The sequence below is a fragment of the Corapipo altera genome, unplaced genomic scaffold (genome assembly GCF_003945725.1).
Source record: "Corapipo altera isolate COAL_440 unplaced genomic scaffold, ASM394572v1 145, whole genome shotgun sequence".
Classification (NCBI taxonomy): domain Eukaryota; kingdom Metazoa; phylum Chordata; class Aves; order Passeriformes; family Pipridae; genus Corapipo; species Corapipo altera.
Genome location: NW_020885078.1, coordinates 250,631 through 275,765, shown reverse-complemented (window position 1 = coordinate 275,765; position 25,135 = coordinate 250,631). Strand labels below are relative to the sequence as shown.

At 44.6% G+C, this 25,135-nt stretch overlaps 1 gene segment (V, D, J or C); it reads left to right on the top strand.

The window, feature by feature from the left end:
* The first annotated feature begins 2,163 nt into the window (after positions 1–2,163).
* Positions 2,164–25,078, top strand: LOC113960039. The segment is given in 5 exon segments: positions 2,164–2,216; positions 21,747–22,010; positions 22,473–22,520; positions 23,587–23,693; positions 24,132–25,078. Coding segments are annotated over 4 exon segments (366 nt in total).
* The last annotated feature ends 57 nt before the right edge of the window (positions 25,079–25,135 follow it).

The window sequence follows — 25,135 nt, the reverse complement described above, 5'->3', positions numbered from 1 at the left end:
GCTTGACTAGCTGGTTGATCTGACTCCTTTTTCAGATCATGAGAAGTTTTGGAAACAGCTATGTTAGTTGTTTAAAAAGTGGTGGAAATTTTATCTCCCTCTGAAATGTCTAGCAGCCTGTTCTGGCTGTTAAAGGCTGGGGCTTCTCTCCTTAACAGTTTTTGTATAAAGGTTGGTTACAGTGGGGTAACTATCTTCCTGAAAAGTCACCTTTGGGAGAGGCACAAAACTAATTCTGAGATCAGGTACATCTTAAAACAAACAGTTATTTCACATTATAAGTGCAAGGCTGAGATTCTCCTGTCTCTTAACCATGACAAAAATCATTCTACTTTAAAACTGTCCAAGAACTTCAGCTGCATTATGCGAAGAGGGAACGGGGCTTGGTTTTCTACTGCATTCAGGATTGTTTCTATCTGAATTTCTATGGAAAGATCAGAGGTATGCAGCTAGAAAGACATCATAATTTTTAGAGTCAGATGTATGTGACAAGGATGACACCTGTGTTCCCTCTTGATCTCTTTTGAAAAACACACATATTTGTGTGCCCCAAAGTTGTGTGTGGTTTTTGTTAGTGAATGTATCACTGCATGAATTCAGCATCCAGCTGGAAAATGACCTTTGGAAGTGGGACACAACTGACAGTGAAACCAGGTAGGTAGAAAGCCTGAAGGAGTTAAGAATAGGAAAGCTTAATTCCTCTTTGAAACAACCATTAAAATTCCATTGCTCTATCCTTCCGTGGGCAGAAGGTCAGAGCTGACCCTGTACCAGAAAAAAAACTTCTTTGTAAAGCTAAGTACCTATCTGGAGGACTGGACTTTCTTATAGCATATGTGTCATTGAGAGCTGTAACATTTGAGTAGTTTTCTTCACTACTACATATTCCCAGAAAACTTCCAGTCCTGCAGACCTCACACTGTCCTTTTATTTCCATTGTCCAGAACCCAGACAATGTCCCAGAAGATGCAGTTCCTTCTCAGCTGGGAAAACTGTCTTACCCCTTGCTCAGCTGCTCCTACGTCTGAATACAGGCAGGTTTCCATCCAGGTTTTCACTCCTTGGTAAAAAAAAAAAAAAAGAAGAAGAAAAAAAGCTGGACTGTCATGGAAAGAGATGGGAACAGGCAGGGCATTGTTTGTTTGGGGAATCAAGAAATGTATTTTGAAGCCATGTAGGATGGTCCAGGGGGAGATCTCTGTTTTAATTCTGATCTAATGCTGGAGGAGGAATTTTGATGTAGCATTTCATTGCAGGAATGAAGGACAAAACGTGCAGTGAGTGACCATCTCTGACCAAACTGAAAGAAACCATCAGCTAGGAAAAGTCTTTAAAGGAAATGGAATTTACTGGGTAGACTAAGTTAAAAAGATCTTAAGCAGGATCTAATTAGGTACTGGAGGAGAAAAAAAGGTTTCTGTTTTGAAGAAAAACACTGTATGAATAGTTATGGAAACAAATTCACCTTTCGAAGTGGAATGCAGCTGAGGGTAAAACCAAGTAAGGTTAAGCCATTATTTGCTCAATGTTGTAAATATAAAAAAGAAAGATACAAAAAAATCATACCAGTGATATGTGAGTTGAGACAGGTCTAACTGAGATATGTCCACAATTACTCTGTCGGTAATCTATGTCCTTGCTTTCAGATAGGCAATATGGGGTCCTAAACACATTTGCTCAGGACATTTTGTGCCATGGCCATGCCAGAAGGGTTGCTTTTTGTCTCTTGGGATGTGGATGAGCTTGTGTCCTTGTTGAGGTGAAAACAGCTGTGTGAACTATGACACAAGCTCACACTTGGCAGAGGGACAGGACTTCAAGTTTTTCCTAGTAAGTACGACTGCTTTCTTGTAGTCTCCCTCCATGTCAAGTAAAACAGCCCCCTGCCCACTGAGATCTCCAGGATGCCCTTCCTGGGCTTGTGACCCTTCAGCTATGGGGTTAGAGGCCACCTTCTTTTCTCCAAGACAGGCACTGGCTTTGGGCAGAAGCAACAGGGCTCCCAAACAGGGTTTGTATCCACAGGTCCAACAGTGTCCTTGATCCTGCAATTAGAGTGCTAATGACATTCAGCACTACCCAGTGGAGATGCAGGTGACCAGCCTTGCCGAGTGGTGAGGAAGGTTTTTGTTGAGGGAAGAAACACTGTGTGAACACAGGATATGGGTCTTATAAACTTGTCTTTGGCTCTGGAACGAGACTCACTGTTTGGCCAGGTAAGTCCAGTGCTGTGTGTTCTCTCTGAGGCTGTTCTTTGGGTGGTTGAGAGCAGCAGCCTGGCTGGTTGTTTGGTCATCTCTGGGTGTCCATATCCAGGGATGGGCTTTGTTTTAAGGGAATGCCCAAAACAACCCTTCCTGCTCTCAGTTTGCCTGGGATGGACAAAGTAGCCACACTTTGATGCTCCCAAATGTCCCAGCTGCCCTGTGGGAAGGCTGTGCTGTGCCATTACATCCCAGGGTGGTAGGTAATGCAGCGTAAAGCACTGTCTCCCTTCTGCTGGCCCTGTGAGCGTGGGCATGGCTGGGCAAAGGCTGGGGAAGAGGTGCTGCTCCCCATTGGCTTGCTGGGCCTTTTGTTAAGGAAGGAAATGTTGTGTGATATTGGCTCTGGCTATGGTAAGGTGACCTTTGGCTCAGGGACCAGACTGTCCATCCAGCCCAGTGAGTCTGCAGTTTTCCTTTGCCTAATTTTTGGAAATCCTTGGGTGTCCACTGGGACACACTGCAGAATTACTTTTATCTGGATCACATTACAGATGGAGGGAGACCTTGGGTACTATTTCAAGAGACTCTTGTGCCTAGTAGCATGTTCAGTTGGAGGACTTCTGCCCTTTAGAAAATGTGATATGGACAGTGAAATGACAGAAATGTGCACTGCACCAGAGACCCTCATCCTAGGCTAGGTTCAGGTTCTTATTCCCATCCTTTTTTCCATTCCAGTACAACCAGCCTTTGGGCCAGGGATCGTAAAATGTTCCCTGATAACTCAGGGATAGGTTCTTCCCATCTCTGACACCTTTAGTGACCAAAATAAAATCTAGTTATTCCCAGGGATTTGAACACGGAAAAAGGTATTTGGCAAAAAGAACTTAGAGGAGACCAAAATGTGTTTGGGTGTTTATAACCTCTTTCAGAGGCAGATCCCAGCCCTCCAACAGCCTCTGGGGGGATTGGATGAAAAGGCCCATTTTGTAATGAGCTGTCACACAGTGATGGTTCTGGAGGGTGGGTAAAACTCACCTGGGGAAGTGGAACCAAACTTCTCATTTTCCCAGGTAAGTTGTCTCTCCTCTGAGTCAAGGGGGACTCAATATAGACAATGTTGGACTTCAGCTGCAGAAATAACAGTGCAGTGACTTTGTGGAGCAATTGGTTTGCACTGTCACCTAACAATTCTGTCCTGGGGCTGTGCTCCAGCAGCAGCACAGGATAAGCAGGAGACCAAAGGTAAACTGAGCTGTCAGGGGTAGTAATGTTGGTGCTGAACTACAAACCCCATGGACAGAGTGTGCTTTTTCTATTTTGGATACCAGACCAACACCAAGCCCTGGGGCACCATGTCCTGAAAAGTCTCAATGCCAGTCAGTGACAGGGATTTTGCAAACAGCCTGAGAAAGTGACCCCTGAGGTTTTATTTTCCCTCCTCTCTCTGTTGCAGTTCCTAAGGGAAAGCCATCTCCTGTCCAAGGGTCTCGTCCCTCTCCTCTCAAAAGGAGACCAGAGGGGTGAGAGCCAGGTTGAGCCCTGGGTTCTTGTAGGAGAGTATCACACTGTGTGACCAGCAACACAGGAAAACTGCAGTTTGGGCCAGGGACGAAGCTGCGTGTTCTGCCAAGTAGGTTTTCTGCTCCTGTTTCTTCTCTCCAGGCTGTCTCCTCTTGCTGCATTCCTGCTCTAGTGCACCTTCAGATCCTAAAAAAAAGTCTGAGGTGTGGGATACAGACACAAGGATTTGTGATTCCCCAGCCCTGGTATGGCTGGGTAAAGGCTGGGGGAGAGGTGCTGCTCTGCTGTGGCTTGCCGAGCTTTTTGTTAGGGAAGGAAATGCTGTGGGACAGCTCCAGAAAGGTGGCCTTTGGCTCAGGGACCAGACTCTCCATCCAGCCCAGTGAGTGTGCAGCTTGCTACTGGTCTTCCAAATTCCTCTCCTGCAATGGGAATGTTTTTATATTCATTCTTTCCTTTTGCCTTTGTACACTTGAAATGCCTTCTCTGCCACCCCACGCTCTGAGAATGCCCTCAGTGTAGTCTGTAATGGGGCTGTGCTTGCACAGAGTAAATCTCAACTTGAGGTCCGTGTGATTATTGGAAAAGTGTCACCTGTGCCTTGCTGGGAAGTTCCTTGGCAGCTGCACCAAGGGCTTCCATGCTCCGGGGAGATGAGAGCACTGCTGTGATGGCTTTTGTTCAGGGCTTTGCATGGGCTCAAGTCTACCTCTGGAGCTGGGACAAAGAGAGGAGTGACACCCTGTGAGTCCTCTCAAAGGTCCATTTTAGCCCTGCAGGGCAATGCAGTGATGTCCAAGGCTATAATGTTGGGGTGTAAATCTTAGGAAGCCTTTCTGAAGGCACACAGATCCCAGTGCCCTCTCTCTGGGAATGAAAAAGCTGTGAGCTGCTGTGGGAGGAGTGGGCTGGGCAAAAAGTTTGTATTTGGAAAGAGGGAAAGCTCTTTGAAAAGGCACATAAATCTGTGAGATTGAGAGAAGTGCCTGAGTCTCACCAGCTGTGCCCTGGGCAGCCCTGGATGCTCCAGAAGGGGCTCCAGGCAGTGCTGCAGCCCTGTGGGCAAGGACCCTGTCGCAGGGAGAGCAGCTCTGTGTCAGCCTGGGGAGGGGAGGAGGATGTTGTTGTAGCTCAGGAATTAGGGATTTCCCTTATCTTTTACTGTATTTTCCAGCCTCTGCTGGCAAAGCCAAATGTCAGTGTCTTCTGGGTGTTTCCTTCCTGGTAGCTGTGGGGTTTTGGTAAAGCTGGCCCTGTTGTGGCACTTTGCAGGGACAGGTGTTAGCAAACTCTCCTTTGGGCCTGGCAGCAGACTTTTTGTGAAAACCAGTGAGTAGATCCCTGTTAAGTGTCCTGTTGGCTGAAATACGGAGCAGGAAGAGGGACCTGGTCACCCTGTCAGTGGGGGTGACTCTCATCTGCCCACCTGGGCACGTGGTTGGAACTCCCTCTGCATGTATTTCTTGATTGGTTTTACCTGGAAAGGTCAGAGGAATGCGACTAAGAAGATATCCCTATATAGGGATTAGAGGTGTGTGACAAGGGTAATATCTGTTTTTTCCACCTTGATCTCTGTGGGAAATCTTGTACTGCTTTCTGGAGTAAAAGTGGTGTGTGGGTTTTATTCATGGAAGAGTCACAGTGTGAATTCAGCATCCACTGGAAAGTTACCTTTGGGAGTGAGACACAACTGAAGGTGAAACCTGGTAGGTAGAAAGGCAGCTTGGAGGAGTGAGGATAGGAAAGGCATATCTATTACTTGGCGAAAAGCACTTGGATTGTGTTGGAAAGTGGTCTACACAGGGATGGAGTTTGTGCATGGGAGGAGGCTGAGAGACAGGGAGCAGCCAGGAGCAAGGAAGGTATTTTGACAGTGCACAGTGTGTGTAGGAAGGCCTGAGAGAAGGTGTCGCATTTTAGGGCCATTTTCCCAGGGCTGAGTGAGGAGCTGTGATCATAACTCTGCGTCTTTCCTCAACATGGGACAAAGATGCCCTCAGGGGTCAGCTCTGCCAGAGCTGAAAGGGATGAACCAACTGTGAGGTTTTAAAAGAGGTACCTGGCCAGCAAAGTACAGCTTTCCAGGGAATAAGCCTACACAGAGACTGACAGGGTTTTTGTTGTGAAGGCAAACACTGTGTGACTAGTTATGGCAACAAGGTCATCTTTGGAGGTGGAACTCAGCTAAGAATAAATGCCAGTAAGTTTTCAAGCTTTTTCCTGCTCTAATCCATGGAACAGTTTTAGGGTCATCAGTTAGTGTTGGGGTAGTGGAGGGAGGCAGATTCAGTTTGTGAGGAATTTTGCTCTGCTTTCTCTGGCAGCAGAAGGGAGCTTCACTCAACAGTGAATTTACTCCTTCCACATATCCCTGCCAGCTCCTGTTCTCTCCTTTCACATAAGCAGACAGATGTTCTGAGCCCTCTTGCTCAGGGATATACAATTCATCTCATCCACACCAGTGAAAATCAAGATGGAATGCTGATGGCTCTCTCTAACACAGCCCTGGCTGCTTCTCCTTGCAGAGAAAAGGGTGAATTAACAATGCTTTTGTGTGCACCACAATCCCAGCTGTCATCCCTCCTGTGGATGAGCTTGCCAAGAGATTTCTTCCCAAGGCTGCAGTTCTTCCTGGCTTCAAAGGCCTGGTGTTGCTTGGAAGGAGCCGATCTCCTGGAGGTCCCTGGAGGAGCAAGTGGCAGGAGAGCTGATGGTTTTTGTTAGGGGGTGAAGGACTGTGTGGACACAGGGAACTATAAAGTGATACTGGGGACAGGGACACGGCTGGTTGTGAAGCCCAGTGAGTACAAGTGCTGCCCAGCTGGTGGGAATTCCTATGCTCTGTTATCCCTCTCCTCTCTTTCTACCTCCCTGAGCACATACCTTGATCTGACTGGAGCAGTCATCCCTTGGATATGAATAGAATCTGCTGACTTGTCCCTTCTTTCCCAAGCTACTCTCTCTTCCTCAGCAAATGGATCTGGGTCTGGGCTGCCAGAAATGTATCCAATTCCATGGGCACCAACTGGTCTGACAGTCACCTTTGAAATCCACCTACACCCAACCTTGGGAATTTCCATGAGGTCTCTGCACAGGAGCAGGTCCCCATGATTCTGGAAAAGCTTTGCCATGGATGGGAGTTGTGTCTCACGGGTTCTAAAAATTAGGAATGGCAAAGGGAAATGGTTTTTGGAAAAGTGTGGGGGAGTTGAGGAATAGATGTTGCCTTCTTCCAGGGAATGTCATGAGACTGGAGCCTGTTGTGTGAGGGAGATTTGCTGGTGCCTGGATGCAGCTGCTTTGTGTTTGAGATCCTGTGCAGGACTGACAGAGACATTTTTGTAATGAAATGTGTCAGGGTGTAAACATCGCAGGCAGAGTCACCTTGGGGAAGGGGACAGTGCTTTCTGTCCTTCCAGGTAAACAACCCCTTGTCCTGCAAACTGGAATTGCTTCATTCTCATCTTGTTCTGTTGTTTTGAGGGGCAGAATTTTGGGAAGCCCAATGCCGGAGCACCTGCAATTCCCCAGATGTCCCTTGGACTTGGTTTTCCCACATGTCCCCCTGCTTTGTCCTCCCATGTGTCCTGTTACGGTGTGCCTGTTCCCATATTTGTCTTCCCTCTGAACAGGGATGGGAGGTGTGTGTGTCACAGAGACCTGACACTTCACTTCGGAGACCTGTTCCCATCCACACTGAAGTGGATCTGGTGGTCCTTTAGCTCTCTGATGTCCCTGCACTCAGCAGGGTTTACGCTGCTCCAGGAAACAGCATGCAAGCAATGGTGCTTCCCACTGGGACCTGTCTGGAAGTGGGACAAGGCTCCTGGGGATGCCCAGGAAGTGCTGGCTGGCCAGGCCCAAGTTCCTGATCCTTTTAAAGCTCTCTGATCCCCAGGGAACGTGTGGCATCAGCCAGGTTTTCTCTCTCCACGGCAGAGATTTGCCACTCCTACAGCAAACCAGGACACAGCCTGGAGACCCTGTGGGGGCAGGAGGAGGAGGAGGAGGTGTGGTGGGTGCCCCTTAGTTCTGGCCCCAGCCCTGACCTCCTCCCACTGACTCAGAATGTCAGCCTCTGCTCCTGCCCAGGGACCTCCTGCATTGTGTCACCTTCTGCTGCCCCCCCAGCGCTGGCATGGCTGGGCAAAGGCTGGGGGAGAGGTGCTGCTCCCCAGTGGCTTGCTGGGCTTTTTGTTAGGGAAGGAAATGCTGTGAGAGATTCTGGCTCCAGCTCCAACCAGGTGACCTTTGGCTCAGGGACTAGACTGTCCATCCAGCCCAGTGAGTGTGCAGCTTTCCTCTGTGTTCTTGGTCAGAAGTCTTTGAGTGTCCACTGGAGTGTCTTGGAGATGTACTTGTTGAGTCTGGGTCATCTTTGATAGGGGAAGTTGTCATTTCATTGAATGCAGTAGATGCATTGATGAGGAGTCTGAGGTGGTGAACCTGCATGAGATCCTTTCTTTTGTATCCCTGAGCACGAGCAGCAGCCTCTCAGAGTTTGTCCTCATAGTCCAACAGTGTCCTTGATCCTGCAATCAGAGTGGGGGCATGGGGTGTGTCTTCACCCTTCTTGATCTCAGTTGGAATGGAATGGACAGAGTGGCCACACACCTGCTCACAAATGTCCTGTGGGCAGCCCATCATGTGCCACTGCATCCTGGTGGTCTCCTGTTGTAGTGAGTACACCTGCTGCCCCTGTGAGCATGGGCATGGCTGGGCAAAGGCTGGGGAAGAGGTGCTGCTCTGCCTTGCTGGGCTTTTTGTTAGGGAAGGAAATGCTGTGGGACAGCTACAGCAAGGTGACCTTTGGCTCAGGGACCAGATTGTCCATCCAGCCCAGTGAGTGCAGCCTTCATGTGTTTCATTTTTGAAAATCCTTGAGTGCTCCCTGGAGCACACTGTAGAATTTCTTCGTGTTACTGGGTCACATTACACATGAGAAGGAGATCTTGGGTTGTATTTCAAGATACTCCTGTGCCTATAAGTTTTTCCAGGTGGAGGATTTGCTGCTTAGAGAAATGTAATATGGACATGGCACTGACATGCTGATAGTCCAGCAGCCCACAGGAACAGGGGAGAGGTTTAGGATGTGCAGACTGACCAGCTTGTGTTCAGTATCTGAGCAAGGTTGCAGACAGTGGTAGAGGAGATGTAAAGGGGTTCAGTTCTGTTGTTTATATAGGACTTTCAGTTGACTCACTCAGGTCTCCGATCATGGTTTGTGCACATTTGCTGATAGTGCTGTGAAATACCTGTATGTAGGTAGCTTGTTCTTCTGAGCATGATCAGATAGAAAAAGATGCAGAGCACTGTAAGATTTCAGCCTGGCTGAGGTGTGAACGGTGAAAGGAGGACAGAAATCTCACTGAGCAGACAGACAGAAGTGTAAGGACGCCAAAATAGACAAGTGAGATTGTCCCCCATTGAGCCACTCTGCAGGAATGCAGCAGGTTTCCACTTCCAGTGCGCATCTTGATTGCCCAGGGTGTAAGTGAGGAGGCTGCCAGGACAGCCCCCCTGGGGGAGGTGTAGCTCCCAGCTGGGAGTCAGCTCTTTGGATTTCTGTCCTCTGCTGTTCTGAGAACAGCCTCCAATTCACCTTTGGCTCAGGGACTCAAGTCACCACCTTGCCAAACAAGTGGGTCAATGCCTGAGTGTTGCAACCTCAGCCAATTCTGTCCTGGGGCTCTGCTGTGGTTTGGCAATAAGAGGAACTGCCTACTTGAAATGTAGAGCAATTATTTAAATAGTGGAGCACCTCTAGCATTGTAAACATGCCTCATGTAGCTGGAAGTCTGGACTCCTAGGAAGGTGGAGTGCATCAGTGACCCTGAGCCTAGGCTGTGTTCAGGTTCTTATTTCAAACTCTTTTTTTCTATTCCAGTACAACCAGCCTTTGAGGCAGGGATCATAAAATGTTCCCTGATAACCTACCCTCAGGGTTAGGTTCTTCCCATCTTAGGTGACTGTAAACAAGACCAGTTATTCACACTCATTCAAAAATTAAGAAAGGTGTTTGGCAAAGAGAACTTAAAGGAGATCTATGGAAATGTGTTGGGGTGTTTAAAAACCTCTTTCAGAGGCAGATCCAGGATGGAATAGATCCCAGCCCTCCAACAGCCCCTGAGGGGATTGGATGAAAAGGCCCATTTTGTAATGAGCTATCACACAGTGGTGGTTCGGGAGGGTGGGTAAAACTCACCTGGGGGAGTGGAACCAAACTTCTCGTTTTCCCAGGTGAGTTCTCTCCTCTGAGTCAAGAGGGACTCAATGTAGACAATGTTGGACTTCAGCTGCAGAAATAACAGTGCAGTGGCTTTGTGGAGTAATTTTAGATGGGTTTAGTATTCCCTGGAAAGAAGTGGTAGACTTTCTGCTTAACTGCTGTGCACTAGATATGCATCCAAGCAGGGGAAAAGTGACAACAAAATAAGTGAAATTTAAGAGCAGAGATGTGTAAGAAAAGTAAGATTTCTGAGATTTTGGACATTGAGCCCAGTGGAAAACTTCAATCCACACAAAGCCAAGGTTAATGTCTGCAAGAAAGTAGCAAAATGCAGTTCAGGCCTTTACCAACAAGTAATAACAGTGATCTGTAGGTTACTGTTGTATCTGCTGGGAACTGTAGAGCAGCAGGGATGGTCCACAGCTGTGATGGGAGTGGCACAAGCTGTGGAGCTTTCCTGTGAGTTGTGCAAATTGGGAGGAGGTATCTGGACAGTCCAAATTGCTAAATTGTATTGTTTAGAGGTGAATATGGTGGCTCTGCGTGAAGGGTTGGACTTTATGATCTTAGAAGGCTTTTCTAACCTAAACAATTACATGATTCTATGATTCTAAATATGGATTGTTACAACATGAAGTACAGTCTGCAAAGGAAGGTGGACATTGCAAGATAAGAGAGCAGAAAGGTAACACAGACTGGTGAGACTCAACAGCAGCAGTCAGAGCCTGGAAAGTTGTGTTTGCACACACTGATGGACGGATGCTGTGTGGAGACAGAGGAAACCATAAACAGATGATGAATTAACCAGGCAGAGGAATGTGACTGAAGGAAGTGTTTATTTCACTGTAGGTTCTGAGGTGGTGGCCAGTGATGTTGGTTAGATACCTCCAACAGAAATCTTACATTTCTGTGTTCTCAAGTCTTCATCCAGCACAGGTACATCTCAGAGCACCATTTTGCAAAGCACTGTGTCACAGTGCCATACTGGGAGTTATGGCAAACTTAAATTTGGAGCTGGAACCAAAGTCGTGGTTTCCCCAGGTATGTCTGAGTTCTCAGATGGGATTTCTCTTGGCAGTACTTCTTTCAGTTTACAAGTTATTTTGCCTATTTTGTCACCTCACATTACATTAGCAACAGGACTATAAATTTGGAACTGGTATAAGAGCAAGTGATTTCCATGGCTGCATACATATTTTCCCCTCCCTATTCCCAGTGATGAACCAGCCATAGCAGAAGTTTTACATGTGCAAGAGGATTTTCCTTGGAAAGCTAAGAGCAAGTGGGCTCCTAAATCAAACTCCTCAAGTAGAGGAGAAGCAAAGGGAAATTATGAAAGACAACATGGATCAACAAAATACAGAGTGGTGAGGCTGGTTACGTAAAGTTGTAGCAGGTAAAAAGGACTTTTCCAGTGTGTGGATAGAAATACTTAGAGGTAACCAGACTCATAATTGTATGTGGGTGCAAAAAATACACATGTTGGGTCTCTGCTCTGGAGATCTTCAAGCTATAATGGAGAGAGTGTTTTCTGTCACTGTGAGACATTATATAAATTCAAGATGCTCAGGAAGCTCAGAAAACAACCTTGAGAATGATACCGAGTTTGTAATCACAGCCAGGTAGTGTTGAGTACTGGGAATTTATCTTGCCCTTCAACATCCAGGTGAAGTTTGGAGCACATTAAAAGTGAGGATCTGAAACTGTTGGAGAACAGTGTGAAAGCCATAAAATTGGGTATGGCATAGACACCTGGATGGAGTGGAAAGAGGGAAAGAAGCAAAAGTTAGTTACTGAATGACTTTGGTGGAAGGATAGAAAGGTGATCCTGACTCCAAAATATTTTTTTCTGAACAAAAAAGTGTGGAAAAATGTGTGCTTTGACTGTTGCTGCCACAAATATCCAAAAAAAAAAGTCCCCTCAAAACTCCACACCCTATCTCTTGTCTGAAACTCTTTGTAAAAGGGCAAGACAGACCCCAAGATATCAATATTTTTTGTAAATATATCAACTTTTCCAAATTTCTTAAGAATACATTTAGGATTCTTTAATATATAAACAGGTTGGGTTTACTCTTGAAAAGCAATTTTTCACTTTCTTTAAGTTGTAGTAATTGTTAACATAATTTCACCATGATTTTATCCTGAAAGTTACAAAAACCAGCAGCATAAAGAAAGTGTTCATTCTGAAAACTTCTGAAGAAATTGCTCTTGTTTCAAATGACCCTTCCGACCCTGTTCAAAAGCATCTGAGAGAAATGAGAATCTCAGGTTTATATGGAGCTATCAGTAAGCTAGAGGAGCTATAAATCAAAGCTCTGCCTGAGTTAATTTACATGTCTCCAGATTTACCACTATGGTCATATCTGTGTGAACTGTTCCAGCTCTTACTCTGGTCACACTGTCAGAGCTTCCCTAATGCATCCTGAAACCTCAGTGTTTAATGACAGAATGAACAATGGTCTCTCTGCCACAAAGAAATAACACACAAAAAAGTGCTTTCTACTGAAAAACTAAATGGCATATTTGCTCTGGAATCACTCTAGACTAATTCAGATGGGAAATCCGAGAGAACGGGATGATGGAGGTTGCACTGCACCATCAGTCCCCAGGTGAGGTGTGAAGTAACAGTAAATAAACTAATTTTGAGAGAGGAATCTGACTGGCAAACTAAATAAATGAGGAATAAGATGAAGAATAGATGTTGTGATACAGGTGGCTTTCTGGAAGAAATGGGACAAATACAGTGGAGGCGAATATTAAAGAACAGGTTTTTGGGAGTGTGACAGATGCAATATACCACATGGAAAGAAAGCCAATAAGAAGAAAAGTCCTAGATAAATAGATCTGTCTAGTTAAAGAGGATTTCTTTTGGTGGAGTATTTCTTTGTTGAAGGCTCCGTTCAATACTACTCTGGATATTGTAGAGGCCTGTGCTATTGTGTGACTATGGAAGTAACTACAAACTCACATTTGGATCTGGAACAAGGCTTCTGGTTTTTCCAGGTACATTTATCCTGATTTTTTGACTAATGCAATTTTTTTGTGAATAGACACCAAGATCTGGGGAACAGCAGTTGTCAATGGCAGCGTAGCCCACCTTAACCTTTAGCTCAGGCAGGTGTCCAAGCAGCCCTTCCTGGAGGCAGGTGCAGGTAGGATGTGCTTTCAGTGCTCCTCCATCCATTGCAGTCCTGGGATCAGCTAAGACAAAGCCTGGGTTTGCTCTTCTGCCAAGTCAGCCATGTGCCTTTGTTCTCCCCTAAGGATCTATCCATGCCACTTCCACTGCCCTCAAGAAAAGTCATAGATTATATAAGTCATTGAAACGCAAGAATATTTATAATATTTGCATTGCTTGACATGAGGCAGAGATGTGGACTGACAGCCAAAAAAGCCAACTCTGTCCTGGGCTGCATGTCCAGCAGCGTGTCCAGGAGGCTGAGGGAAGTGATTCTCCTCTACTCTGCTCTGGTGAGACCTCCCCCCTACCTGCAATGCTGCCTCCAGCTCTGGGGCCCCCAACACAGGAAAGACATGGACCTGTGGGAGTGGATGCAGGGTCACAGAAATGATTAGGGGGAGGACAGGCTCAGAGAAATGAGGCTGTTTAGCCTGGAGGAGGCTCCAAGGAGATTTTATTACAGCCTTTCAGTATTTATAAGTACTTTCAGGCTTACAAAAAGGATGGTGACAAGCTATTTAACACAACCTGTAGCAAGAGAACAGGGAGGAATGGTTTTAAACTAAAAGAAGGTAGATTCAAACTAGAGTTAAATAAGAAATTTTTATTATGAGAGTGGTGAAACACCAACACAGGTTGCCCAGAGAGGTGGTGGATGCCCCACCCTTGAAAACATTCGAAGTCAGGTTAGATGGGGCTCTGAGCAATCTTACCTAGTTGAAGATGTCCCTCATCATTGCAGGAGAGCTGGAGTAGATGACTTTTAAAGGTCTCTTCCAACTCAAACAACTCTACGGATCTTTGATTCCATTTATGGTGATTATCACCATTTCAGTCTTTGCTCATATCTGAATCCCATCAAGGAACCTTGCACTACAACATTTGTAATATTACTCTTGAAAGAGAACTGGACTTTAACTGGTCTGTCTGATGTACAGACACTGTACTATCCACAAATATTGCAAGTGGACTCTGTTTGTGACTTGAACCCAGGTTTGCTGAGCTGTTGCAGCTGCAAGGCCGTGTGTAAATACTTGCTCTGGCTACTGCAGAGCTCAGCATGTGAAACCCCAGGTAATGGAGTTAGAAGGCTCAGATTGCCTTTGCAACCACCTATAAAGCTCTAAGACCTGGACAGGGACACAGTGTGCCACTGAAACTTGTAAGGAGAGAACTATAACCAAGGTCAAAAGGAGTCCTTGTAAAGGTTTCCTGAACTATGTGAATTATGGGGATTGAGGATACAAGCTGACATTAGAGAAAAGAATGCTGTTGGTGATCAAGGGTAGTAAATATTCAGGAAAAAACATGGACTCACAGGCTGTTGCCCTTAACATCATGCCTGAATCTGAAAAATCGGTCTGAGAAACTGCCCAGAGACTTTGATTTTTTGAGCAGCAAAGGTATTTATTTGCAGCGCTGGGAACAAGCCAGCTCGTGCTGGACAAACCTGCTCACCAGCTGTTCAGAAAATCAGCACTTTTATACAATTTTTAGATGTGATTAAATGCATATTCAAATGATTACAACATCTATCAATACATATTAAAAATAGGCGGAGAATAGGTGGAACTTGGGGCGGTGCTTCTCTTGGCACCCCATTTCAAGGGGTCGTTCCTATCTTCATCCACTGGGCAGGGGGCTTTAACTCCTCTTCCTCAGCTTGACCTTTCTTCTTTTCCATTGTTCTTGACCCGCTCACTGAAGCTTGGAAAAAGCCCTGGCTCCAGGCCTATTTCTCCTATTCAAATGTCTACCTGGTCCTGTTATATTTCTAATTTATTGCCTCTAGGCCTATTACATGTTCTTGTACTATTCTCTGAAGCTTTGTAAGTAGAACAGAACGAGTACAGATCGTTTTGGATGTTGGTAGCTTGTTAGCAGGCCCAAATTTCTTAGTTAACTCTTTTGGGCCTAGCCTCCTGTTTCATGTCTCAGGGAAATGGAGTTTTAGGTGATGTTGCAGATGGAAAAGCAGATTGTTCTTTTTATTGCCCCAAAAGATGTAACACACAATTGTAACCAGCGAATGAATGAAGGAGTATTTTTTTATTTGATCTCTGTGTTTCTGATCCTGATCATTTTTTAGTAGATTTATTTAGTACTTTAATGGTATCTTAAACCAGCATGTTTCATCATTGCTCTGCTGCCCTAGGTGTCAGTAAGCATTGAGAAAACCTGCCCACATTTTTGTAGAGGTTGACACCAGTGTGCCAACCAGGGATACCTGAAACTCACATTTGGAACTGGGACCCAACTTGTTGTTACCCCAAGTAAGTTTGAGCTTTCTCTTCCATATTAACACCAGGACTGGTGTTTATTCGGTGGGTGGAGTAGGGACTATGATGGAAGCATATTCTAACTTCCCCTCAGCTTCCCTTGACAAAAACCAGCTGGACTAGAGATGTTGTCTTGGAATGCAAGGAATGCTTGGCTGTGGTGTGGCAGTGACCCACTGCAGGAGAAAACAGTGAGAGAAGATGGTGATGTTGACACAGGTTTAATAGTCATGGCAGGGACTTGAAGCCTGGATTTTCTGAGTCTTAGCCTAAGAAAATATATAATGATCTTTTGGTTTTAAAACCCAAAAATAAAGTCCTCTTCCATATTTGTAACAACTACTGTTACAGTGTGAGCTGTCAGGAAGTACAAAGATTGCATTTGAAAGGGGAACCAAACTTCTTGTCATGACTGGTTATTCTTATGGTAACTGGGGCTTCTTGTTGAGTGGGAAACTCAAAAATACAGTAAATTCGTGTTTGGAAGAGGGACCAGACTTAAAGTCAAACCAAGTGTGTAAGATTTGGAGAACAACAGGCTATCAAGGTGTAAAGGCAGGAGCAGTGTCCTCTGGTCAGTGTCTCTGAACAGCTCTGCTTTCATGGAGAATGAGCATAAACTCTTGACGAAGAGTAGAGGGAAGAGTGAAGGCCGAAAGAAAATGAATCCAAGATTCTTTCTCAGCAGGATGCTCGCGAAGGTCGAGCAGGGACACTGGGAACAGTGGGAAGTGAGAGAGCATCCTCAATGTCTCAGGTTAATGATGTTGGTCTATCATTAACTTCTGAGTCCTGTTGGACAGTAGCAGTGTTTTGCCTTAGTCTGAGAGGGAAAAAAATCAGAGATACCTCTGGGTTCATATTCAAGTCTTAGTTTCACACTGCACTGTGAAGAAATGTCCCAGGTGACTTAGACTACAGTATTTGCAATGATTCAAACTGGGGGGTATGGAATACTGGAGCTGGGAGAAGCAGTACAAAGGTATGATCCCAAATAAGTTACCTAATTGAATGTATGCATTAAACAGACTGATTTGGAATGGATATCATTTTAGTGTGAACTAGACATGCCTGAAGCAATTCCACAAGAGTGAGATCAAAAGTTCTTCTGACTTTCTGATTTGAACAAAAAATTAACTTTTACCTGCTCTTAATAAGGGATATCAGGTTGATTCTTTTGAGCTTTTTATTCATTAAACAAATGCACTTTTTTTTGTCTGGGGCTACATTAATAGTTAATCCCTAATTTAGAAAGTTTCTTTTATTTAGTTGAAATTTTTTGAATTGAGGATTGAACTTGATGAGCTTTAAAGCTTCCTTCAAACCCAAACCATTCTATGATTCAAGGATTTTTTCTTTTTTAAGAAACTAAATCTCTGGCATATAAAGTTGAAAACTTGATCTGGCAATTAAAACTCAGTCTGATTTTAGAAGAAAAAGCATGGAAAAGTATCTTGTGAAAAAGACAGAGGTTCTCAGGAAGTTCATGAGCAGACATTTCAAGTCTTTTTGCTTCCAGGTAACTGTCCCATGGGTGGGTTAAGCCATCTCAATCACCTGGGACAGATCATACTAAGTCTCTCCTATGGTTTGGGTGATGTATGAGAAGATCTGTGCATGAACAGAAACAGGGTATTGCTTCCCAATATGAAATTTAAGAAAAATCCATTTCATTTTTTTCTCAATGTCATGGCTGGGCTTCGTGAACAAAGATTAGGGAAAGGTCTCTACACATGTTTGTTACAAGCACGCTGGTGGCTAAAAAGACCAACATGAGACAGGCACGTCCAGTTGCAAAAGGCACAGCAGAAAGACTCCCTAGGTGGTATATTCTGCAAGGCACGATTCTTTCTGCATTGTCTTTTCTCCTCAAGGGTGATCCTGCGTGCTTTCTCAAAGGCATCAGCAGTGTTACAGATGGTGTGTCTCCAGACCTCCTGACTGGAGGCCAGAGTAGACCAGTTATGTTGATCAATATGGCCAAGGCTGAGATGTTGTTTCAGGGAGTCCTTGTATCTCCTCTTCGGGACTCCTCTCTTGTGGCAGCCGGCGGCAAGTTCACCATAAAGCAAGATCTTAGGGAGACGGTGATCTTTCATCCTTGAGACGTGTCCTGCCCAACACAGCTGTGTTCTCAGCAACATGGCCTCAATACCTGTGACTGCTGCTTGTTCTAGAACAGATGTATTGGTCACATAATCTGACCAGTGGATGTTTAGGATTGTACGGAGGCAGCGTTGATGGAAGCGTTCCAGGAGTCGCAGTTGGTGACAGTAGATGACCCATGATTCGGATCCGTATAAGAGAGTAGTCAGCACTATGGCTCTGTAAACACTGATCTTTGTACTTTTCTTCAAGTGTTTATTTTGCCAAACTCCTTTATGGAGCCTTCCGAAAGCTCTTGATGCCTTTGCTAACCTGTTGTCTATCTGCCCGTCAATCTCACGATCCGAGGAGATGAGGCTACCTGGGTAATTAAACTGCTGGACTGATTTGAACTCTGATTCACCAATGGTGATATGGGGATGATGGAAGACTTCCTGAGGTGCAGATAGATAGAGAACTTCTGTCTTCTTTAAGCTGACTTCCAGCCCAAAGAGCTCAGCAGCGTCTGCAAAGCAGGATGTTAAACGCTGCAGAGCTGCTTCTGTGTGAGCAACAAGGGCGGCGTCATCAGCATAAAGCAGCTCCCAGACAAGATGGTTTAAGGTCTTGGTGTGGACCTTCAGTTGCCTTAGGTTGAAAAGGTTTCCATCAGTACAGTATCGGATGTAGGTCCCGTCCTGATCCTCGAGGTCTGCCGTGGCCCTTTGGAGCATCCTGCTGAAAAAGATTGTGAATAGGGTAGGAGCGAGAACGCAGCCTTGTTTCACACCATTAGTTATTAGAAAGGGCTCAGAAAGTGCATCACCATATCTGACTTGGCAGTGCTGATCCTCATGGAGTGAGATGATCATTTTGAGGAACTTGGGGGGACAATTTACATGTTGCAAAATCTGCCATAGACCTTTCCTGCTCACAGTATCGAAAGCCTTGGTGAGGTCAACAAAGGTTACATGGAGACCTTTGTTCTGTTCCCTGTACTTCTCTTGCAGTTGTCTGAGAACAAACACCATGTCTGTGGTACTCCCATTGGCTCTGAAACCACATTGGCTTTCAGGTAGAATTCCTTCTGCTATAGCGGGTATTAGTCTGTTTAAGAGTATTCTTGCCAGGATTTTGCCAGCAATGGAGAGCAGAGTAATACCACGGTAATTTGAACAGTCTGATTTAACTCCTTTCTTCTTATATAGGGCGATGATGACTGCATCTCAAAGGTCTGATGATAGTTCGCCTAGTTCCCAACAGCGTAGTAAGAACTTGTGAAATTTAGCATGGAGTGCTCAATGTGAACACATGATAAAAGCCCCAGATTCATCCTGGTTTGATACTAGAGAACTATTTAATCCATTAAACACTTGATATCTCTTCACCTACTGGGTGTCTTCCTCTATTAAGTCACTGTTAGTTTTAGTTTAGCTAGAAATCTTTCCCTTAAATGCTTTGTGAGAGACGTTCTGGATGGTTTAGGTAGTTTGAATTCTCCAAGAATAATTACAGAGGCAATAAAAAGAACATTTTTTGGTTGGAGAACAGAATTATGCCTGAAGTCTGTCAGCGAAGGAGCATATTCACATTTGCAAACGGTGAATCTCTGCACAGAGTCTCTACTCTGGGTGACTTGGCTAATGCTGGACTAGGACCCGGCTTCTGTTACCTGAGAGTCTCCAGACAAGAGCATTGAAAGTTATCTATTAAAGGTCTTATCTAAGTTCATCTAGTCTTGCTGTAGCCATCCCAGCATCCATGCAGGGCTGGCAGACCTCACAGAGGACCTTTTGGAACCTGCATTGGGGGACAGATGGGGAACATCACTAAAGTGCTTGTTAATTCATTGGAGTTGCTCCTCTGGGGTGAAGATCAGCCTGTATGAGTGTGTGAGGGGGTGCAGATGTCCCTGGAATTGGGCATAGCTCCAGGTTGATTCCAGCTGTGGAATATCATGTCTCAGACTGAGAAATGGTAAGAGCATCAAAGACCTCTGTCACACCAGTTCCAGAGTGACCAGAGATTCAGAGAATTTACCTTAGAGGGAATGGAGAATGAGATCATTCTCTGTGCAATACAAACTGGGTATTAAAACCAGTTCAGGATTTCTACTGAAGCTTGTTTAAGGGAAAAAAATAAAAAAAGGCAGAGGTCTCAGTCTGATATTGGAACAGGGTTCTACTGCTCTCTCCATGAAATCAGACTCAAAGTTAGCTTTCTCTGTAAACTGGGCAGGAATAGCATTCTAACAGCTCCTGTTCTTCCATCTGGAAAATATTCTTCAGGAAAAATGGAATTAGGCAATGTGGACATCTCAGAGTAACATGAATCACTTCCCAATCTTTCCTGTAAATAGAGTTCATAAATATGCAGCATCTCCAGCACATCCGCCAGTTCATTAAGACAGAATAACAGGTCACAGTGCCGTGGTTATAGTAGTTGGTATTTACCAAAACTATCTGCAAACTTTCATAACGGTGTGCAGATACATAAAAGAATTTATCAGTACTACAAACAGCACCAGAGCAAGAGCAGCCCCACTCTAAGATCAAGAAATGAATATTTTGCAAAACCGGTACTGCCGAAGCTTCTTGTGAAAAACAGGCTATTGTTTTATCTGCTTGAGATCAAAGCATTGCACAGATTGAAAGGGAGAAAACCACCCTAATTTGGAGAGCACTGTGTTCAGAAAGCACAGTGCTCGTGATGAGAGAGAAACAGAACAGCTCTAGCAATTCCTCCTCTTCTCTTTTGTTTCCATGCACCCCGGGGTAGTGATGTACCCTGGTTCCTCTGTATTTCATACAAGGATCTATCACCAAACTTTTTACCTGCACCTGTCTTTCTCTCCCTAAAAAACAATCACTGAAATTTCCAAAACAGAACTGGGAGTATGTGAGGTGGGAAGCGGGGTTGAGGGAGTCAGAACACACATTGGACTGTATTTCTTCATAGTTTGGAAAGACTCTCATCAGGTTCTTCAAAGCCAGGGCAAAGTGAGGACAGATGAACTGTAATTTAGAAGAAGGGCCAGAGAACGAACAATTGGGCTTTGTGGATTAGTTTTTTTCTGATGTCATCCTAATAGAGAACTATGGCTGTTTCTCTATAGTGCTGACAGCTGGCAACCGAACAGATGAAGAGCATTTATCCGAGTGATAGATTTTGAGACAGTTTCTAGAAGCCAAGATTTATTCCAAACCTCTCATATGGGAAGAAATTAAGAATTTTTCATCTAGAAGCTAAGCAGTCTTCAGCATTTCTACAATATTTATCAGTTAGGTATATGAACAGGTTGTGTTTTTATGTGTGGAAAATCCCAGTCTGACTGACTTGCTAGCAGAGTTTGAAGCAAGAAAACAGTAATGAACATGAAGTGTCTTATATCTGCAGCCTTTAGTTCCTCAACCCCCCCTTCTGCAGCATAAAATTTAGTAAAAAGAACTGGCACTGAGCTGTCAAGTGGTGGAACATGATGAAACATTTTTTTGCTTCATCCACCTCTCCCTGAATGCAGCCATGTGCTCCTGCTTTTCAGTGGCTTCTCTACCTTTCTGCTGTAGGAGCACCATTAGTGAGACTCATGGTAAATGACTGAGATCTATTTAGGTTTAGTGGTTTATCCACTGCCCCTCAGGACATGGGGAGAAGTCGGGTTTCACTGGTGGATTTGACCGAACCTTTGCAGAACAGGCTGAATGGCCCTGGCCTGCTCAGCTCTCTCCAGACACATTACATGTCATAGCAGTGAAGAAAGAATCACAGAATCACGGGATGGTTTGGGCTGGGAGGGACCTTAAAGACCATGTTCCAACCATGGGCAGGGACACCTTGCACTAGCCCAGGTTGCTCAGGTGCCCTCTCACCTGTTGTACACATTCCTGAGTGCACCCAGGCTGCAGAGCAGAGTTGAGGAGTTGTTCCAGAGAGAAATGGCCAGGTTAAATGTGAACATCCAGAGTGTGGATGTCCACGAGTGCCTTTTGAGGTGCTCCAGGGGCCCTGCCTGACCACTCTCTGTGTCTCCCATACAACCTAAGTCAACAGAAGTAGCTCCTGCATCATCTGCAGTAGAAGTTTTGGTTCTCTAAAGGTGTCCTAGCACAAGACCCCTATGATCAGGCAACTTCCCACTGGAGTAATGGAAGAACCTGCATTTCTAAGGGTCTGTATGTTAAGACTAAAGGAACTGTGAATGTGTACTCTCATCTAATGACTCTTATTTTCTCTACTTTCAGGAGCTCCTCCGTCTCCTTCAGCCTACAGGCTGACCTCTAAAGATGATGAGGATTTGGAAATGTGCCTGATCACAGATTACTCCCCTGAAAATGTCACTTTTTACACTGCTGAGAAGGCCACATCTGCTGTTGTGGAGGTGGCAACAGCTGAGAACAGCGTGGAATCGAGCTACCTGTCAACCTACTGGGCCAGGAGAGATGAAATGCAGTGTGGTGCCAGTCATGTGGGCTTTGGAGAACTGGAGGGCGAGGACCCTGAAAGTGGTAATGGCATTGCTGGGGGGGTGTGCAGGGTCAGAGGTGCTCTGGGCTCTGGGCTGTTCGTGTGAGCAGGACTGGTTCACATCTCCCAGCAATGCAAGCAATGCTCCATTAACTCCCACAGTCCAGAGGAATGTTGCCTTGTTGCCCCTCTTTTCTTTCTTCTTCCTCTTTGGTGGAAACAAGATTAAGGGTCAGTAGATTGGTACAGTCACAGCAGAGAGATCTTAAAAACGCTTTGGGGGGGAGTGTGGAAGGAAACCTTGACATTCCTTTGCCCAGTGGGACCCTGAAGTTTAATTACATCATATTTTATACTTGCCCTGAAAACAGCAGAAAAGATTGTTTATGGGAGGTTTCAATGGCCAGAAACTCTAATTTATCCCTTCTAAGCAGAGATGTCATTATGAGCTTCTGAATAAGTCCATTTCTGTTATTAATTAAATTTGTCTTTACTCTTTGCAGGTGCCAGCACTGTCTGTGTTACAGGGCTGTCCCTACACTTCAGGACAGGTATGTACACAGCATTTTAGTAGTAAAGATTGGCCTGATTAGAGGAAATATTTTCCCAAATTTTTGCAGATATTTCCTGCTTGCAGAATTGTTGTTGGACCAAAAAGTTCAGACTGGAAATTTCCCAAAGGGCCCCACAGGCTTTAAACACCAAGGCTAGGAGTCCTGGGGTAAATGTGGCCTTCCAGATCCAAGTTGGTAATTTTATGCAACCAGTGTAGCCAGTGTTCACATGCTCCTGCAATGACTCACCAAATAGCTACTGCCCATCACTGGGGGACTTCAGGTTCTGATATGAGTCAGCCTCACTGTCTGCTGCCTTTCAGACTTCAGAAGAGTTGGGTTTATTTTGGGGTGCACAAACACCTAATGAACCAATAGCTAAGCAGGTGGTTTTTGCTGTGTGTGCTCAGGGATGCACTAAAGCTGTAGTGCATCTGAGCAAGCTGAGCTCCAGCTCAGGGCTGGGGGGTGTATGAGTAGTGCTGCAGCCCAAGGACTGCTCTTCCGGCCGGTTCAAAGGAGCTGAGCCTGCCCCTGAGCTTGCCCTGCTCACAGAACAGCTGTGCTTTTGCAAATCTTTCCAAAACACCATTTCAGGGAAATACTCATCAGTAAATGTGCTGATTTGATCAGCCTTTCAGAGAGAGAGAGGTTTTCGATGATAAACATAAAATGTGTTTTTGATGATGGCTCCCTGCTTCTCCGGAATAGAACAATGTATTTTCAAACTTCAGATTAATAGAAAATCCAAATACAATTTTGTTCTATGAATAAAATTTAGATTTGTTTTCCCCCTGCCCATCTTTAAAAAAATTTAGAGAGAGGGAGGAGGGACACCTCCAGCATCTTGAGTTCATAATGTACAGTATTTAGATGGCTGGCAGACTTGCATATCGGATAATTAAGTGGTTATTGAATGGCAGAAATAAAAGTCCATCAGTCCTGCTCCCTGTCCCACCAGATGACTCCATCTGGTGGCAGCCTCATTAGGAAGTGTTTTAATCTGTCTGGAACAAGGATGTCTCAGTGCTCTTGTGACTCTCATTTTCTGATGCTTTTCCAGATGAACACCTGAACACAGTGTCTTTATCACAGTTGGGCCTGAAAATAATTTTAATGAAAGGATTAATTTTTAATGTGGTGATGACAATGCTCCTGTGGAAAAAAGAAGTGAGTATGGATGGGGGGTCTGAAATCATCTGTCAGAAAATATCTGGATCAGTTCATCAGTTATGAATCTTCCTTCACTCTGGAACATCTCTTTATGCAGTCTATCCATACACCTTTTGTCTACCAACAGTAAAACTCATCCACTTCTCTGGCCAGACCATTTTCACCCACCTCTCAAGTACCTTTCCTTGTCCATATGCAATTTTTTTTTGCTTCAAGACATCTCTCCCTTTTATTTCTACATCATCCCTTCCCTTGTCTGCATTCTTCTGTCAGATTTATCCCCTGACCAGTCTCCAGATGAGAGACTTCAATATAAGACCTTAATATATTTGCTTTGGCCCAGTGTCTCTTTCTTCTCTTTCTCTTGCCTGGTCACTTCAGCAGCTGTGATTGTAACCCAAATAATGATTTAGCATACCTTTATTTTTGTCGCAGAATTGAAAGTAACCGGATGGTGCAGTCCAAAAAAATCTCCTGAGGAATCTTTGAGAGACCATTGAGAGCAAGAGTGAACACAGGAATATTCCTGGTGCAAGGAACATCTCTTGTTGTTCTTATATATCACACCAACCATTCTATTCTAAATTGCTTTGTTTGCATTGCTACAAAATTACTCAAAACTAAGCTTAAAATTTGCAGCTTTCTGCCCCCCCCGAATGGTTCATTCACCTCTTTTGCAGGCAGCAGACATTGCTATAAATATAGATTGCCAAATATCACTGCTACTTGCACTAAAATGACAATTTCTGCCTGGAGCAGTGCTGCTTGTTGAAAACTGCGAACTAAATATCACCTGAATGTGAATTTTTCCTATTTTGGCAGATTCAGGGTATGCATGTCTCTCAGGGTGCACCCCCTAGCCACCTTTTCATGTACAAATAAAACAATTTGAAAAGCAAAGGGAGACTTTCTCAGGATGCTGTGCATCGTGTCTTGCTATCCTTTGCTAGATCAGAGCAAGAAATCTCTTATTTCCCCTAAAGGATGTGCTGCTATGTGTCCCAGAAGTCCTAAATTCAGTGAAATTGTCACCTCACTATCACAGACAAAAAAAAAAAAAAAAAAAAAAATTATTATTTTCTGAAGTCTATCTGGCCTTACTATTTCCTGAATTTAAACCAGCTTCAGATTTGGCTTTGTATTCAGTAAAAATACAAACCACCTTTGTTCTTTTTGTTTAGGTCTAACAACCTGAGGTTTCCCAACTTCTTTTTATAATCATTGCATAAAAATATACTGTAATATTTACCTGTACACATGTGCCCACCTTTGGACAGTGCATGCCTATGACATTCACATGCCGCTAATGCATGAACTGTACTGGCACCCACACCGTGTCTTGGCATTTCTTTAGGCCTTTGGCTGTTATTAAAAAATTCTTACCAAAATGAGAAACTTGTTTGTCTGTTATATTTGTTGTTTGAGGAATTGCTTCAGCC